General features: G+C 48.7%; 1 protein-coding gene across 3 annotated transcripts; it reads left to right on the plus strand.

Moving 5' to 3' along the window:
- The first annotated feature begins 1,047 nt into the window (after positions 1 to 1,047).
- LOC148660423 (zinc finger protein RFP-like) lies at positions 1,048 to 15,786 on the plus strand. Of its 3 annotated transcripts, XM_088637795.1 has the most exons (8): positions 1,071 to 1,225; positions 1,474 to 1,653; positions 4,651 to 5,228; positions 5,606 to 5,701; positions 6,448 to 6,681; positions 7,659 to 7,806; positions 8,494 to 8,520; positions 13,106 to 15,786. In XM_088637795.1, the coding sequence occupies exons 3-8, from the start codon at positions 4,653 to 4,655 to the stop codon at positions 13,648 to 13,650; spliced, it is 1,626 nt and encodes a 541-aa protein (XP_088493921.1). In that variant the 5' UTR covers positions 1,071 to 1,225; positions 1,474 to 1,653; positions 4,651 to 4,652; the 3' UTR covers positions 13,651 to 15,786. The 3 variants fall into 3 exon arrangements, with proteins under 3 accessions (XP_088493919.1, XP_088493921.1, XP_088493920.1); XM_088637793.1 differs by lacking the exon at positions 13,106 to 15,786 and having other exon boundaries at positions 1,048 to 1,108; positions 8,494 to 9,743; XM_088637794.1 differs by lacking the exon at positions 13,106 to 15,786 and having other exon boundaries at positions 1,474 to 1,575; positions 8,494 to 9,744.
- Positions 15,787 to 17,186: the final 1,400 nt, after the last annotated feature.

Here is a 17,186-nt window from a genome sequence, read left to right on the forward strand (position 1 = left end):
TGGGTTTTTACACCAATATGTCTGCAGGTTCTCTGGTCATTTATCTTACAGTCTCTAGATAGAGACGAGTTCAGGAGAGCATCACTGATCTCCTCTGTTTCCACCAGCTCTTTCCCAGGAGGTCATTTTAATGAAGACAGTGACCAGAAAGGCCAGTGCAGTTAAACTGGTCCTGCTGGTAGTGTTGAGGTGGGTGTGGACTGTGGAGGAGTGGGAGACAGAAGGAGTCACATTCGATCTGTGGGTTGAAGTGATCTGTCCTGTTGTCTTCAGGATCCCCTCCAGCATCCCTGTCCTCACTCACTGATCTGAGAAAAGACTACACAGTCCTCCTCTTCCTCTTCTGCTCTTCTCTTGACTCTTCTCCCTAACTCTTCCCTCTCTGGACACTTGAGGATTCAATCCAGTTCACTCTGTGTCTCCCACTTCTCTCTGCTCACGTTTCCACTGCATCTCCACTCTTCACTCTCACTCTTCACTGAGCACCAGATCTTCACTGGCTGTCCCAGCTGACCGGGTGCAGCCTGTGTGTGAACAGCTCTCATGTCCCTGACATGGCAGCGCAGGTCTGCTGGCTCCTCTCCCCTCGTGCTGAGAGAGCTCCTGTCTGTGCGGATGGGAGACCAGGGGCCTGTGGACTCAGCCTGTGCTCCCTGTCTCTCTCAGCTGTGGGGAGACGATACGCCGCTGCCTCACTCCTGCAGCAGCAGTGCCTCAGCTCAGTCCTGCTTGAACAGCCCCTCTGCTCCCTGCAGCACACTGGGAGCCTTTCATGGGGCCTGAGAAATGAGCCACCACACAGCCATCTGCCATCTGTTCATCTGAAGTGAACTCATCTTGTGTGTGAGGCTCCTTTCAGGGAGAGAGGAGCTGCCGTCTCACAGTCTGTGGACAAGGAGAGAGGGGCTCCAGGGTGGTATACTGATATGAGTGTTAATATTCTTATTTCCACAGAAATGTCCTTGAACACAGAGCTGTGAGTCACATGACTACAGCACAACCTGCCACCACAGCCCAGTTTCCCAGAATCCTCTCCTGCACTCCTCTCTGTGTTTCACTGAGAACAGAAAGTGAACATATTCCGTTACTCTCATTAACGGTGTGAGAGGTGAGATGAACAGATCCTTTTTCAAATCTAGTTATTAAGAGGCCTCAGATACTCAAATATTTCTTTCAGAACAAGAGAGAGAGGAGCTCAGAGCAGCAGGAGCAGGTTGTCCAGTGTGTAAGTATCCTGTCTGTCTCCGAGCAGTTAACAGCACAGTGTGCTGCAGGGTTAGCTGCTGTCCTGTACACTCAGACAGTTAGTCACTAAACAGACGACTTATTGTTGTGAATCATAACCTGATGGTGTCAAATGTTTGAGTTTTCTCCTTTTTTTCAATGTATCGACTCTGACGGCAGACAAACAGATAAATAAATATATTTCCTGTCTTTCCTGAAGGTGTCTCTTTCACTTTGTGTTTCCTGTAGTTGAACAGCATCTCTCTGTGAGCAACTTCCGTGAAAACTAGAAATATAAAAGTTTTCTCCACGATCTGGACTGTAATTATCATCCTGCCAGGAAAGAGACAGGTGGGTGTGAACCTGCTGTGAGTGTTGCTGTCCAGGACGCTGTGTATTTCTGGACCTTGTACTGCAGGTTGAATTCAGGTCAGTAGTAAGTGCTGCTGGACAGAGCAGTGTCACAGTGTTTAACACTGCAGCCTTCCAGCACTGGAGCCCTGAGCCCAGCTCCTGGGCTCTGTCTGTGTGCAGCTTGTACAGTGCTTGTCAGGGATGTCTGAAGGGACGAACTGTGGAATGGCATGAGTGTGAATGTTACGTCCCAGTGTGTGTTCTGTGTGTGTTTTTTCTGTTATGTCCACACTGCTGACCCTTGATTTTTCTCCCTTCCCCATTGGCCAACCATCACACCACTGTTTCAGTATGATGTCATCATCAATCAGCCCTCAGCCAATCAGAACACATTTTATTCACTATATAACATGGAGGTTTTCAGCAAAGAGAGGCCTTTTGTTTGACTTTGGTCCCGTTTGGTTTTGGTTATCGCTTTGCTTCGCTTCTGGTTATTGCTTCCGCTTCGTTTGTTGGTTTGTTGGTTTGTTGGTTTGTTGGTTTGTTGGTTTGTTGGTTTGTTGGTTTGTTGGTTTGTTGGTTTGTTGGTTTGTTGGTTTGTTGGTTTGTTGGTTTGTTGGTTTGTTGGTTTGTTGGTTTGTTGGTTTGTTGGTTTGTTGGTTTGTTGGTTTGTTGGTTTGTTGGTTTGTTGGTTTGTTGGTTTGTTGGTTTGTTGGTTTGTTTTGCGTGTGTATTTTCGTATAGCTTCGGTTTTGTTGGTTTTACGGTAGTATCTTTGTACTTTCGTTTGTTTGTGTGTTCATCCTTGTTTTGCCATTTCCTTGCCCCAGTGTTACATGTTCAACGTTTGTGTTCTTTTGTACCCTGCTCCTGTTTATTACTCTTGTTTTCCCTTATTTGTCTTCCTGGTTCACTTGTGTTTTTGTGTGAACTTTTGTATATAAGGTTAGTTTAGGTTGTTGGGTACACTTACACACTTGATTTTGATTTTGTATTTGTACACTAGTTAGTACGGGTGAGTGCCGTTTGTCTTGTAGGGTTTTGGGTAGTCAGTGCAGGTTAGCTAGGGTGTTGAAGACACCGAAGACCGTGTGTTTCGGGTTTTCTTTTGAAGTCAGGTTAGCTTTCCCTCACTGTCCTAGCCAGCTCCATTTTGTTTGTTTTCTTTTCTTTGGCACCACTCTAGTTCCTTACCCTTGTTATCACGCTTCCTAGTCCCTCACCAAAACCCCCCTGCTTCCAAAAGAATTATCCTAAATGTTACACCCCTTTACCCCTAGACACTTGGGGTCGTAACAGTGAAGAAGACCCTATGCGTAGAGGCGAGACGGGGGTTAGCCGGGCTCAGCTGTTCAGGAGAAGCCGTATAGAAACCTAGGCCCTCAGGTAGCGGACGTGGGGCGACCTGGTGCCAGGAGGGTCTCAGGACATCCGAACCTCAACGCTGAGCGAAGAGCAGAGCAGAAACAGGAAGTAAACAGGCTACACAACAAGACACACCTGAAAGACAAGAATAATCACAGGGACTGGGAACAGGAGAGCAGCAGAGCGCCCTCTAGGTGTACTGGGCGTGACAGTATTGTTGCCAATGGGGGAACGAAACTGGTGAAGTGAAGATAAGGAACTGACTGAGAGGCTGAGTCAGCTTGTAAGTGATTCTCCAGAATCTCCCCGAGCGGCTGGGAGAACTACAGGAACATGAATTCTTTGTTCTCTGGAACAGCTGTAGTGAAAAGAATAATAATCCAGGTACACTTGGTTCAACAAATCTTTCTGATCAATGACAATACACACACTACAGCACACACAACAAAACAGAGCTGCTGCCCTGTTTCCTCTTCATGAAGACATGAGCACCTGCTGGACTGGAGCCCTGGCCCTGTGTGAGGAGGACTGAGCTGCGGTGTGTTTGACTGGCAGAGGAGGGAAAGGACAGAGGGAATAAAGAGCTCAGGGAGGGAAAGGCTGGACCTGGAGCTGGACTCTCTCTCCTGCAGCTTCAGCTCTGACACTGCAGGCTCCTTCACTACAATAGAGAGCAGAGCTGCTGTGCTGAGGACTGGGACAGGTCTGGACAGCAGGCAGCCTGTTCCTCTGTGCTGGAGGAGTGTGCTGAGGATTTAGGGACGGGAGGAGCTGTTGAAGAAAAACTGTATGTGGTGCCTTTGCAGGAAGTTGTGTTTGGCGGGAGAATCAACTTTCAGTTTTGTTTCTGATTCAGACTTCAGTTTCCAGAGTGCTGTTCTCCCCAGTTAAAGCTCCCAGTCAGTCCAGTCTGGGGTTTCCTGTACTGCAGTATTCTGTCCTGTCAGATGGTCCTTGGGTGTCACGATTGTAATCCCTCCCCATGAAGGGCATGAAGAGCACCTGAGCACCTTCATCACGCCCCCCGAGCACCTGAGCACCTTCGTCACGCCCCCCGAGCACCTGAGCACCTTCGTCACGCCCCCCGAGCACCTGAGCACCTTCGTCACGCCCCCCGAGCACCTGAGCACCTTCGTCACGCCCCCCCGAGCACCTGAGCACCTTCGTCACGCCCCCCGAGCACCTGAGCACCTCCGTCACGCCCCCCGAGCACCTGAGCACCTTCGTCACGCCCCCCGAGCACCTGAGCACCTTCGTCACGCCCCCCGAGCACCTGAGCACCTTCGTATCGCCCCCCGAGCACCTGAGCACCTTCGTCACGCCCCCCGAGCACCTGAGCACCTTCGTCACGCCCCCCGAGCACCTGAGCACCTTCGTCACGCCCCCCGAGCACCTGAGCACCTTCGTCACGCCCCCCGAGCACCTGAGCACCTTCGTCACGCCCCCCAGTTCGTCTACCAGCCCAGTTCCTCTTCTCCTCCCCGTGTCTGTTCACTCCCCTCCGGATTCTGCAAAGGGTCCTGAAAAACACATCATAACACTGGGGGCTCAGGGGATTCAGGCTGGTCCAGATGGGAGAGAGAGGAAGTTTTCTTTCTTCTACTGTGTTGTTTGGTGTGTGACTGGAGTTACTCACCTGTACTTTTTGCTGTTTGTGTTGAATTGAGATGGTGCTGATCTTCTTTGATCAACTCTGTTTCTGCTCAGGAATGGCCTCACCCAGCAGTGTCCTGTCTGAAGAGCAGTTCCTGTGCTCTATCTGTCTGGACACATTCACCAGCCCAGTGTCCACTCCATGTGGACACAGCTTCTGTCTGGCCTGTATTGGAGGATACTGGGACAGCAGTGATGTGTGTCAGTGTCCAATGTGTAAGGAGACATTTTACAGAAGACCTGATCTCCGTGTGAACAGAAGTCTGGCAGAAATCACTGAGCACTTCAAGAGGACCAGAGTCAGCAGTGATGAAGGACTTTGTGCTAACCCTGGAGAAGTGTCCTGTGATTTCTGCACTGGGAGAAAACTCAAGGCTGTGAAATCCTGTCTGGTCTGTCTGGCCTCTTACTGTGAGACTCACATGGAGCCTCATCTGAGAGTGACAACATTGAAGAAGCACAGACTGATTGAGCCTGTGATGAGCCTTGAGGACAGGCTGTGTGAGAAGCATGAGAGACTCCTGGAGCTGTTCTGCAGGACTGATCAGACCTGTGTTTGTCAGTTCTGCACTGAGTCAGACCACAGGACACACAGCACTGTCCCTTTAGAGCAGGAATGTGGAGTAAAAAAGGTGGGTTTATGGTTATATATTAATTTAAAATTTAAATTTTAAAATAATTTAAAATTATTGTGAATTAAATTAGTATAATTATTAGAATATGGATCAGTGGCTATGATCAATTCCTTCAGAAACTGGTGGTATCTTAGCACAACTTCCCTGGTGTAAGAGTCTGTTGTCCAGCCCAGCATCAGTGTGAGAGTCTGTTGTCCAGCCCAGCATCAGTGTGAGAGTCTGTTGTCCAGCCCAGCATCAGTGTGAGAGTCTGTTGTCCAGCCCAGCATCTGTGTGAGAGTCTGTTGACCAGTGTCAGTGTGTGACTCTGTTGTGCAGTGTTAGTGCACCAGCAGCAGTGACTTCAGTTTCTCTGTTTCCCTGTTTGTCCACAGACACAGCTGAGGAAGACTGAGGCAGAAGTACAACAGATGATCCAGGACAGACTGAAGAAGGTGGAGGAGATCAAACAGGCAGTGGAGCTCAGCAATGTGAGTCCTGTCAATCCTTCTGAGTGGAGTACTGCAGGGCTCAGTGCTGGGGTCACTGCTCTCTGCACAGAGAGAGGACACTTAGGAAGACTGAGTGCAAACGCTGTTCTATTCCTGTCATGCCCCACACTCTTCCTCACAAACACTGTTGCATTCCCAAACCCACTGTTTCACAATTTCATTCCCAATTGAACCCATCACATTCCCACAGGCACCAGATTCCACAAATTCTCACTCCCGGACCAATTATCCAACCACATCCCTTTCCCTTCAGTATTTAGAGTTCCCTCACACAGCAACCCTTGCTCACTGTTGAGAAGCCTCCTGCAGAACTCTCTTGTGCGCCTTTCCAAGCCTTTTGATTGATCTCCTGGTACCAAACCTTTGCTCCTGCCTTTTGGATTTCTCTTGTTACCGGACTCATTGCCTCCCTAATTGACCAAGCCCCTAGATTACGTCTTTTGGATTCTGTGGGATTCACGGTTACGCATAAGGATCCTCCTATTCTACTGATCGGTTCCCTGACAGAGAGGACAGTTAGGAAGATAAAAAAAACTCATTATCCAGTTAACGGATGAGATATTCTGTCACCCAGGAGTGGAGTGACCAACATAGTGTGTGAAGTGTTTCTCTTCTCTTTTGAACTGAAACAATTAATGTACTAGCAATTAATTTGTTCACTCTCGCATTTCAATAATATTTTTTTTATTCCTGTTAACTCAAGAAGTCTCCTGATGTCTCCTCAGAGCTCTGCAGAAAGAGAGATTGTGGACAGTGTGCAGGTCTTCACTGCTCTTCAAAACTCCACTGAGAGAATCCAGGCTGAGCTCATCGAGCTGATTGAGGAGAAGCAGAGAGCAGCAGAGAGGAGGGCTGAAGGGATCATTAAAGAGCTGGAGCAGGAAATCACTGAGCTAAAGAGGAGAAACACTGAGCTGGAGCAGCTCTCCCACACTGAGGACCACATCAACTTCCTACAGGTCAGCACCCACTGTAGAGAGCAGATACAGTGTCTACAGAGAGCAGAGAGTCCTACAGGTCAGCACACACTGTAGAGAGCAGATACAGTATCTACAGAGAGCAGGGAGTCCTACAGGTCAGCACACACTGTAGAGAGCAGATACAGTATCTACAGAGAGCAGAGAGTACTACAGGTCAGCACACACTGTAGAGAGCAGATACAGTATCTACAGAGAGCAGGGAGTCCTACAGGTCAGCACACACTGTAGAGAGCAGATACAGTATCTACAGAGAGCAGAGAGTCCTACAGGTCAGCACACACTGTAGAGAGCAGATACAGTATCTACAGAGAGCAGAGAGTCCTACAGGTCAGCACACACTGTAGAGAGCAGATACAGTATCTACAGAGAGCAGAGAGAGCTACAGGTCAGCATACACTGTAGAGAGCAGATACAGTATCTACAGAGAGCAGAGAGTCCTACAGGTCAGCACACACTGTAGAGAGCAGATACAGTATCTACAGAGAGCAGAGAGTCCTACAGGTCAGCACACACTGTAGAGAGCAGATACAGTATCTACAGAGAGCAGAGAGTCCTACAGGTCAGCACACACTGTAGAGAGCAGATACAGTATCTACAGAGAGCAGAGAGTCCTACAGGTCAGCACACACTGTAGAGAGCAGATACAGTATCTACAGAGAGCAGAGAGTCCTACAGGTCAGCACACACTGTAGAGAGCAGATACAGTATCTACAGAGAGCAGAGAGTCCTACAGGTCAGCACACACTGTAGAGAGCAGATACAGTATCTACAGAGAGCAGAGAGTCCTACAGGTCAGCACACACTGTAGAGAGCAGATACAGTATCTACAGAGAGCAGAGAGAGCTCACTGTGTGACTCTTAGTGATCTATACTGGGCTCTAGGTTTCAGACTCACAGGTGACTTATTGCCTTAGAGGGCTGTGACCCCCCATGACTCTGAGTCTCTCCTGCTGTAGAGTTTCCCCTCCCTGTGCTCCCCTCCACACCCCAAGGACTGGTCTGACATCACTGTTCACCCTGATCTCTGTCTGGGGGCTGTGAGGAGGGCTGTGTGTCAGCTGGAGGACAGACTCAGAGAGGAAGTCAAGAGGCTCTCAGAGGAAGGTTTGTGTTTCACTCCCTTTCCTTACTGATTCAACAAAATAATAAAAAAATCACTGTTTTAATGTCAATTAGAAAATGTAAGTTTTTTATTTCATGGTTCATAATTGATTTAAAGATTAGCTTTTCATTTAATTCAAATTCAAAGTTTTATTTTATCATATTTATATTCAGCTTTCCTTAGTATCAACAAAATAAAATGAAAAACTTAAAGTGTTTAAGTATCAGTTAGGAACTTTTTATTTCACACTATATTTATTTGATGTTTTTATTTCAATTTTTCATATCATGGTCATTAATTGATTTATAGATTTTATCTTGTCATAATTTAACTCATAATAGATGCACATTGTAATCATGTTTACCTTCAAATTCATATTTATACTTTACTCACCTCCCCCTGACTGTATCTGGACACAAGATCCTCATGACTGTGTTTTTCCATCAAAATCTCCTGACGGATTAGTGGGGTTTTCTTCAGGATCAGTAGTTTGTTCCAGTGCAGCTGGATGAGCTGTCAGTGTCTCTTACAGACCCACAGCTCCACTGGCCAGACAACACACTCCTGTGTGTTACTGTCCTGCCTGAGAGATCAGCACAGCACTACAATACACAACACTGCACACCTGGAGACCAGACTCCAGCAGGAATGTGCTCTCAGCTCTCTAACATCTTTCTCTCTGTTTGCAGAGTTTGAGAGGCTTCGCAAACATGCAGGTGAGTCTGTTGTCACTGACAGGAACTTGTCATTTACAAAGGTCACAGCAGGGTCACAGGGGTCAATACAGGCTCTTACTCTAACAGGGGGAGATGTTGTAACTCCTGCTTTATACACAGCTGATGTGTTTAATGTTGTGAGCAAAGTCCCTCTGATGGGCTTTGTGCTTATCAGGACTGATGAGGAATTGGACCCCAACACTGTGTCACACAGTGGGGACACCAACACTGACCCATGTCTTGGGATCCCCAATACACAGATTGAAGACCCCATCACTGTGTCAGGACTGCAGTTCTCCTTTACATCATTGTGAAACAGAGGATTGTAATCCTGTTAAACCTGTAAACTAGAATCTACACTGACAACTAGGAGCCTGCAGACACACAAGACACTGAACACAACAGCCTGAGACAGGAGCTCGAAATTCACTACTGTGAGAGACTAAGAGGAGAGGAAGGACTTGTTAAGGGAGGAAGAGGGTGAAATGAGAGCAGAGAAGAGGGAGAGAGACAGGATGTCTGTCTCTCTGCTCCTCCAGATTGAGGTGTGACAGTGAAGCAGCCGGTCCCACTGAAGGACACCCACTGCTCTCCAGTCCACACTGGACACAGGCACACAGCCTCAGGCACTGGAGGATGAGCTCTGGAACAGACACCTTTACACAGAGAGTGGTGGGAGACTGGAACAAGCTGTCTAGAGTGTCTGCCCCAGTCCTTCTGGTGGGCGGCAGTGAGCTGTGTAGCAGGTGTCAGATTGAAGCAGTAACCCATCACTCTGGGGATGTACTGGAGTCTCCCAGTCTTATAGATCCCTAAACACTGGCACACCTCCCTGAAGACAGCTGACTCTGAGCTCCTCCCCTGGTCAGTATGCAGCTCCTCTCGTGAACATGCAGCAGGGTGTGTGGTTTCTCTCAGCACAGCTGAGCTCATGGCTCAAGTACAGACGCCATCACTGCTGGTATCTGTGTCTGGGTTGAATGGGCTCTCTGGGTCCAGCTGAGCCAACACTGGAGACTCTGCAAGGACAGCTCTTGCTGTTCAAAAGCACATTGACAGTCTTCACCCCAGAGGGAAGATGCTGCTCTATGTGTGAGAAATATAAGGAGTTCAGCAACGTCAGCAAACTAGGGGTCAAACCAGCAGTAGTAGGAGGCCGGTCCAATGAAACTCCTCACATCCTGAACTGACCGGGGGGCTGGCCAGGAGTTTACTGTGGCTCCTCTTCAGGGCCTGAAGAGACCCTTCTGGCTCAGAAGCTCACAGGAAACGAGTCTCTTGCTGTAGGAGATTCATGTCTTCAGTGAGTCTACAGACCTGTCCTCCTCATGAGGTCCCTGACCTTTCTTCACTTGTCCAGGACCTGGAGAATGAGGGTCATCCAGGCACACCGGGCACTCTGACCTGGGCACGCCACTGAGCTCCCTTCCCATCAGCCGCTCAGAGCTGGCTGGGCAGGGCACAGTCCAGAAGGCTGGAGCGTGTGTTGCCACAGCCCCTGACCTCTGGAGAAGGCAGTCTCTGGCCTGACCTCTGGGGACCTCAACTTGCCGGTAGCTGCTGTACAGGTCCAGAGAGCTGAACCAGCGCTACCCTGAGACATAATCCAGCACCTCGTCAGTGTGGCTCAGGGGACAAGAGTCCTTCCTGGTGACGTTGTTGAGTCCCTGTAGTCTGTACAGACCAGCAGTGAAGCGTCCTTCTGCAGGGGGAGATCAGGGCCTGTCAGAGGGCTCGATCTCCCCTGCTGCAGTCAGACCCCGGACTGCTTCCTCTGCCTCGGCTCTCTTGTGGATGGCCAGGCGGGGGGAGGGATGCAGATGGGTCTTGCTTCGCCAGTGTCGATGGTGCGCTGAGCTTTGTGTGTACGAGTACAGTCTTCCTCTCTTCCAGCAAACACATCTGCAAACTCTCGTAGCAGAGTCCTTGGTTGTCCCTGCTCTGCCTCACTCAGTCCCTCTTTGCTGCGCTGAGAAAGCTCCTCCACCATTTTGTCTGATTTTGTTGTGGTCTTGAAGGCCGAGCCCCTGTCCTCAGTTTCAGGATGCTGCTCCCTCACACCGTGGGTCAGTGTCTCCTGGCTCAGGGGGAGTCTCTGGGCTCCCTGCTGTATCTCCATGGTAACTCTCGGCTGCTCTGGAGCTGTTGCACTGGTACCCAGGAGGAGGTGTGGCCCCTCGCTGCTATAAGCTTGAGGGCCACTCGGCATTTCCTGCTGGCACTGCTCTCGAGACGCACGGTTCTGCACAGAGGAGTTCAGTACCAGTGACTCCATCCTCTCACCTGGCCATCCAGGGAAAGCTCTCTTCACTGGTCTGCAGCAGAACTGCCAGGTTCTCTCCTTCTGTAGTCTGTCTGAGCCAGGCGCTGCCTGTAGGAGTTATACTGTACCTGACCATCGTGATCTTCAGCATGAACACACACCTGCAGGCTCACACAGCTGAGCCTTGAAGAGCAGGGTCACCAACACATGGCTCAACAAATACAAACAGTGAAAACAGTGAGATCTGGTGGGAAATTAATTCTTAGTCCAGCAAACTGATGTCGAAACGAGTAAGGAAAGTTATTGAGGTTAAATCATTCAGTGCAGTAATATCCACAGATGTCCTTCCATCAGCTCTTACAGCCATTCCTGCAGACTGCCTTCATCTAGAACTGACACAAATCATCACTTTTAAAAAGATGGTGATTACAGTATTTTTATTACTTTAACCTATACATTTGACTATATAATGTTAATATCTGTTCCCCCAATTTCTGAATATCCCTGCATTCCCTTAAGAAATACAACTGTAGAGTCTCATCACAACAAAAAATAAAAGATCTGCTCAATTCCCACCCAGACAAAACACATTCAACACTCTCACACTAAATATTTTCTTAATTTCAATTCTCTTCACTCCCTGGGATATCTGAAAAAACACTGTCACATACAAAATATTTTACATACAGCTACTAATAAAGATGTACAATAAATTTCATTGTTAATAAATTACTTGTATTAATAGACATTAAATACATTAATAGATACAATAAAATTAGTTTTTAATAAATTACTCTTATGAATAAACACATCAATAAAGTTCATTATTAATAAATGTGATTTAACTGGAAAGCAGTTTTAGTTAAACATTACAATACTTTTCTGAGCGACGGACACATGACTTCCTGCCGTAGTGCCGGTGTTGTTTCCCCTCTATTCTCCTGTGATCCAGAGCTCCGCCTGTCCCACACTGAGCTGTCTCCCCATGTGAAGAGGCGCTGGGAGTCAGTCCTGTACTCCAGTCATCTCTAGAGGGCAGCAGCTCTCACTCTGGGCTCGTTGCAGTGGAGAGCAGGTTCAGCTCGGAGCTGCGGACTGATTTCAGCGGCCAAGTTCGTTGCTCTTGGTCTGAAGTTGGCGCGCTAGTTTAACACGGAGCTGTGTGCTGACCAGGGGCTGAGCTCCAGTTAGTGCGCTGTGTCAGTTCGTTACAACTGACCCACAATGTCTGTTTTTCAGGTTTCCATACGTATTACACTGATTTGTGTTTAACGAACAAGAAAAAAAGACACACACAAGCTTTGTCTGTTCTCTCTCGGGTTCCCCTGTCTTGTGTTAAGACAACTTCAGCCTTAATTCAGGTGACAGAGTTAAATACACTGACAGACAGCTCTTAACACACACAAACAACAGATCCTTTTTATTACTGTCCTCAGCAGCGCAGGAGGAGACAAGCTTGCAGTTACTGCCTGTGTGACTCAGGTCCCTGTTATTGTTAATGAAGTGGCAGCAATTTCAGCTTCTAAGAATTTTGTCTTAATGAGACTTTTACAATCTAACTGATAGAGAGGAACCAGAATAACCATGAAAAGACAGTTTGCTTATTTTTCTTCTTCTGAAATAATGTATCCATCAGTATAAAGATGCCCTCAGCCGTGTGATCTGCACAGTGGATCATCAGGTCTCCTTCAGATTTAAAGACACTTTCTCCCACAGGAGCCAGACTCTCGCAGTGTGAGAGCTCTGCACACGCTCACAGCTCATCTCAGCCGGCCTGGGCCTGTCTGTCCTGACCAACCCAGGGGAGCCCATTTCCACAGGTCTGCCTGCCCAGTCTCTCCAGTCATATCAGTACACATCCAGAGCATCTGGACCGGTCCTGTCCACACTGTAATGTCCACTACACGCTGGCCGCACAATACTGACACTTTCTGAAGTGTTGTCTTTATTTTTACCTGCTGCACACAAACAAGCGCCAGTGACTGCAGACGAGTTCAACCCAAACCAGTGTTGTGAACCTGTGACTGCAGGCATCACGTGCAAACTGTACCAGAACAGTGGAGAAGAGGAAAACAGGTTTTGTGTAATTAATGTATCAACAAATCAGTTTTATTTTGTCACTGAATGCCCTGGGTGTCTCAGGACAGGCAGGCCCAGTCCAGCTGAAATCAGCACACTGAACAGAACTGTAGTTTACTGCAGTGAGCTTTCTGCTGGAGTGAATCCTGATACACACTCTAGACACCTGCATCTGTACTTTCATCTGAGAGAGGAGTGAGATACAGATCATTTCATCCTGTCTGTCTGCTCTCTGATCCACAGCTGATGTGACTCTGGACCCCAATACAGCTCATCCCAATCTCATCCTGTCTGAGGATGGGAAACAAGTGAGACATGGAAAGAAACGGCAAGATCTCCCTGACAATCCAGAGAGATTTGATTGGTGTGTCAATTTCCTGGGAAAGGATGGGATCACCTCAGGGAGACACTACTGGGAGGTGGTGGTGGGGGAGAAGACTAAGTGGGATTTAGGAGTCGCCAGAGAGTCCATCAACAGGAAGGGGAAGATCACACTGAGACCCCAGTATGGTTACTGGACTGTGAAGCTGAGGAATGGGAATGAGATCGAGGCTTGTACTAGACCCTCAGTCCTCCTCCCCCTGAGCCAGAAGCCCCAGAAGGTGGGGGTGTATGTGGACTATGAGGGGGGACAGGTCTCCTTTTACAATGTGGACAACAGGTCTCATATCTACACCTTCACTGCCTCCTTCACTGAGAAACTCTTTCCATACTTCAGCCCTTGCTTCAATGAAGGAGGTACAAACTCAGCCCCACTGATCATTTGTCCTGTCAGTCACACAGACTGAATCAGCACATTATCTGTGGGAGGGGCTCTCCTGGAGAATACAATTATTCTACTCGTTTGTGTCAAACTGTTCTGCTTTCAGTCCATGTTATTGCTCTATTTTCTATTGTCTCACCATTAATCATGTCTTTCAGTAAATCAGTAAAATCACTGTCACAGCTGTTGTCTCTCTTCACAAGCGACTGTCCTGCCTGGCTTCTTCCTGGGAAAGGGAAGACAGGCCACGGGTGGGAGAGCCCTTCTGAGTGGGCCAGGGGCTCCAGGGAGCGGAAGGAACGAGTCTAGAGAGTGGGGAGGAAGAGGAATAGAGAACTTGGGAGTTCAGCAGGAATTAGTCTGTTCCAGCTTTCTCATGGAACAGAGGACTGCAGACTTGTTCCCTGTGGGAAGAGGAGCTGAAGGTCTGTTGGGGAATGAATCCCTCTGGGCAGGACTGGTTTCTGGTCATAGGGTTTGGGGGAGCAGCTAGAGGTGATGGGGTCAGGGTGAGAGAGTGAGGGGGTTTGGGAGAGCAGCTAGAGGTGATGTTGGGGTTACAGGTGTTGGGTTAGGGGTTACAGATGTTGGGGTTACAGGTGTTGGGGTCGGGGTGAGAGAGTGAGGGGTTTGGGAGTGGGGTTACAGATGTTGGGGTTACAGGTGTTGGGGTCAGGGTGAGAGAGTGAGGGGGTTTGGGAGTGAGGTTACGGGTGTTGTGGCCGGGGTGAGGGAATAAGGGGGTTGCAAATGTTGGGGTTACGGATGTTGGGGTTATGGGTGCTGGGTTAGGGGTTACAGATGTTGGGGTTGGGGTGAGAGAGTGAGGGGGTTTGGGAGTGGGGTTACGGGTGTTGGGGTCAGGGTGAAGGGGTTGGGGTCAGGGTGAGAGAGTGAGGGGGTTACAGGTGTTGGGGTCAGGGTGAGAGAGTGAGGGGGTTACAGGTGTTGGGGTCACAGGTGTTGGGACTGTGTTGTCTTGAAGTGCCCAGTGTGGCAGTGAGGGAGCTGTGTTGGTCTTTCCTTGTTCCTGAGCTTCTTCCTGCACAGATGTTTCATCTCCACGCAGCTCAGAGGGGGACAGGTCTCGCTGTCAGACTCAGAGGGGCTCTGGACAGGGTTCAGACACACAGAGCTTCCTCACAGCTGGCCTTCTGCTCACAGACAGCTGCTGAAGGAGCCGAGCAGTCGGCTCTGCCCAACCCAGACTCCCAGGGACACGTCCCCCAGGGACAGAGTCCTGAGCTCTGAGTCCTGGCCAGGGGGCGGCCAGAGCCCCAGTCAGGAGGGACCCAGGAGAGCACTGGAACACCAGGACTCCACAGACAGCAGAGGAGGAAGAGGCCAGCATCATCTTCCTCCCCTCTACCCAACACTGGGCTTGGAGGGGGAGTGTGAGGGACACGGTGTTCAGGACAGCTGGGACTGAAGAGGAAGCTGAAGACCTCCGGAGGACACTGGGCTCCTTCACCCTGGTGGAAGGAGGCACACCAGCTCACTGAGCAGGCCTGGGTTCGAGAGAGTAACACTGCTGGACTGCACCTTTGGGACACTGGGTTTGGTAACTGGGTCCGTGGGGTTCTGGTGCTGTTCTGTGAGCGAGGGGCTCTGGTGGATAAGTGGTGTCCAGTGGGCAGTTAGACAGACTGTTGTGTTGTGGATCCTGTGTGTATTAATGGGGTTTTGGTTTATAATTCAAATACTGGAACAGTGGTTACCTGGGAAATACTGTATGTAACGTACTGTAGTTGTTTCTCTCAGGATAAAACCTACATTCTGCTAGAATAAAATTTAAAGTTTTTTCAAAGCATTTATCACACTGTCCCTTTTAAGCCATGAGGACTCCAACTACAACTAAAGTCAATACTTTGCAATTTTTCTAAGCCTAGAGTTTGAGCAACCATCCAAAAACTCAGTAAATCAATTTGTCTAAAAAGCATTGAATGAATGAGTGCTTCCTCAGAAACATGCATGAAATTAGAGTTTCTATCAGTTCCTCAAGCAACTGCTTCTTTAAAATGTATTTCTGTATCTGCTGTGTTCAGCTACACTGTAAATGAAAACTGAAACTATGGTCAGGTTTATACTTACTGTGGAACATGGGTTCAGGTAATGATATACCTGCAATTTAAATGAGAATAAAAATATAGTATTGATATTAGTGTTGGTGCTGTCGCCAACCATGTGTTGCCCCTCCCTGCATCCTTCTGGAAGTGGGACACCCCAAAAGTTGCTTAGATAAAATTAAAAATGGTAGTTATAGAGAGTGAGAGGTTCTCCACTCTCTATAACTAATATATATATATTATATATAATAAATATTTACAAAAATGGCCGACAGAAAATGAGAGAAAGCCTGTCACAGTGGTAATCCACAATCACAGAATACAGTCCTCTCTTTATCTCAGTCTGTCCCTCTCAGTCTGTGTGGGATAAACTGAATTATGTCCTTTCTTCTCCATCCTGACTTGTCCCTTTCCCAGTCCCCTCTGCTGGAAGAGTCCACTGTGTTCTTACAAAAGGGGCTGAAACTCTTCAGAGGAATCGTTACGTGTCGTGTGATTATGATCACAGGGCACAGCACTGAAACCAGTACGACCTACGATTGTGCTAGAATTTACATGAAACCTTGATGCTAGACTTGTTGACCGCCCTGGGAATGTGTTCCGCTTTCCCCTTTCACTGTGTTATGGTACTGGCATGGACCTCACAAGTCATCACACACAGATTCCAAAATATATCCCGACTGCGACTTCACCACAAGGTAAAACTGCGGCTCTTTAAAGTGCTTCTAGATGAATTTTCGGGGACGAGATCCAAAGTGTCTCACCCCCTCACCCCTCTTGAAGTCCTCGAACTGGTTTAATTCCTGTCCTGTACTGGAATCTACACTTGAAAGGCTGTGGAGACAAGTACCACTGTGACACATGAGCGCTGTTGTCTTTCGTACGGTGTGACCATTTGACAGCTCGGTGGTCAGTCTCAACGAGATTCTTCCCTGACAGGTAATACTGCAAAGTGCCCAGAGCCCACTTTACTGCTGGGCACTGAAATCCCACAGTAGACCTGCAGGCACAGGGGAAGAGTTTCCTGCTGATCTACAGGATGGGCCTCCTGTTCTCCCCTCTCCCTGCAGCAACACAGTCTGGACCACGAATGGCAAGTCAGAATCCAGACACTGCCGCCCTGGGTCTGCACACAATTCCCCTTTCCAGTCAGTAACTGCTCACTCATGCTTCAGTCCAGAAGAGGCTCTGTTCCTCGCTGTCTTTCTGGTCAGATCTGTGGGAGACTCTGGGAAGAAACCTGCGGTACCAGCCCACGAGTCCGAAGGAGGATCAGACTTGTTTTCTCCGGGCTGGCCGCAGTTTGTCAAGCAAGGCCTTGATCTTGTGTACCTGGTGCTCCAGCGCCCCACTGCTGACAACATACCCCAGGAACAACACCTCCTTCCATGATGAAGAGCTCTCCGCTGCTTTTACTGCCAGTCCGGCCTTGTGGATCTGCTGGAAGAGCCCTTCAGGTGCTGCGGGTCTTCATTCAGGAGAGCTGTAGACGACA

Source organism: Lepisosteus platostomus, chromosome 6, assembly GCF_059453375.1.
Source record: "Lepisosteus platostomus isolate fLepPlt1 chromosome 6, fLepPlt1.hap1, whole genome shotgun sequence".
In the NCBI taxonomy this organism is placed as follows: domain Eukaryota; kingdom Metazoa; phylum Chordata; class Actinopteri; order Semionotiformes; family Lepisosteidae; genus Lepisosteus; species Lepisosteus platostomus.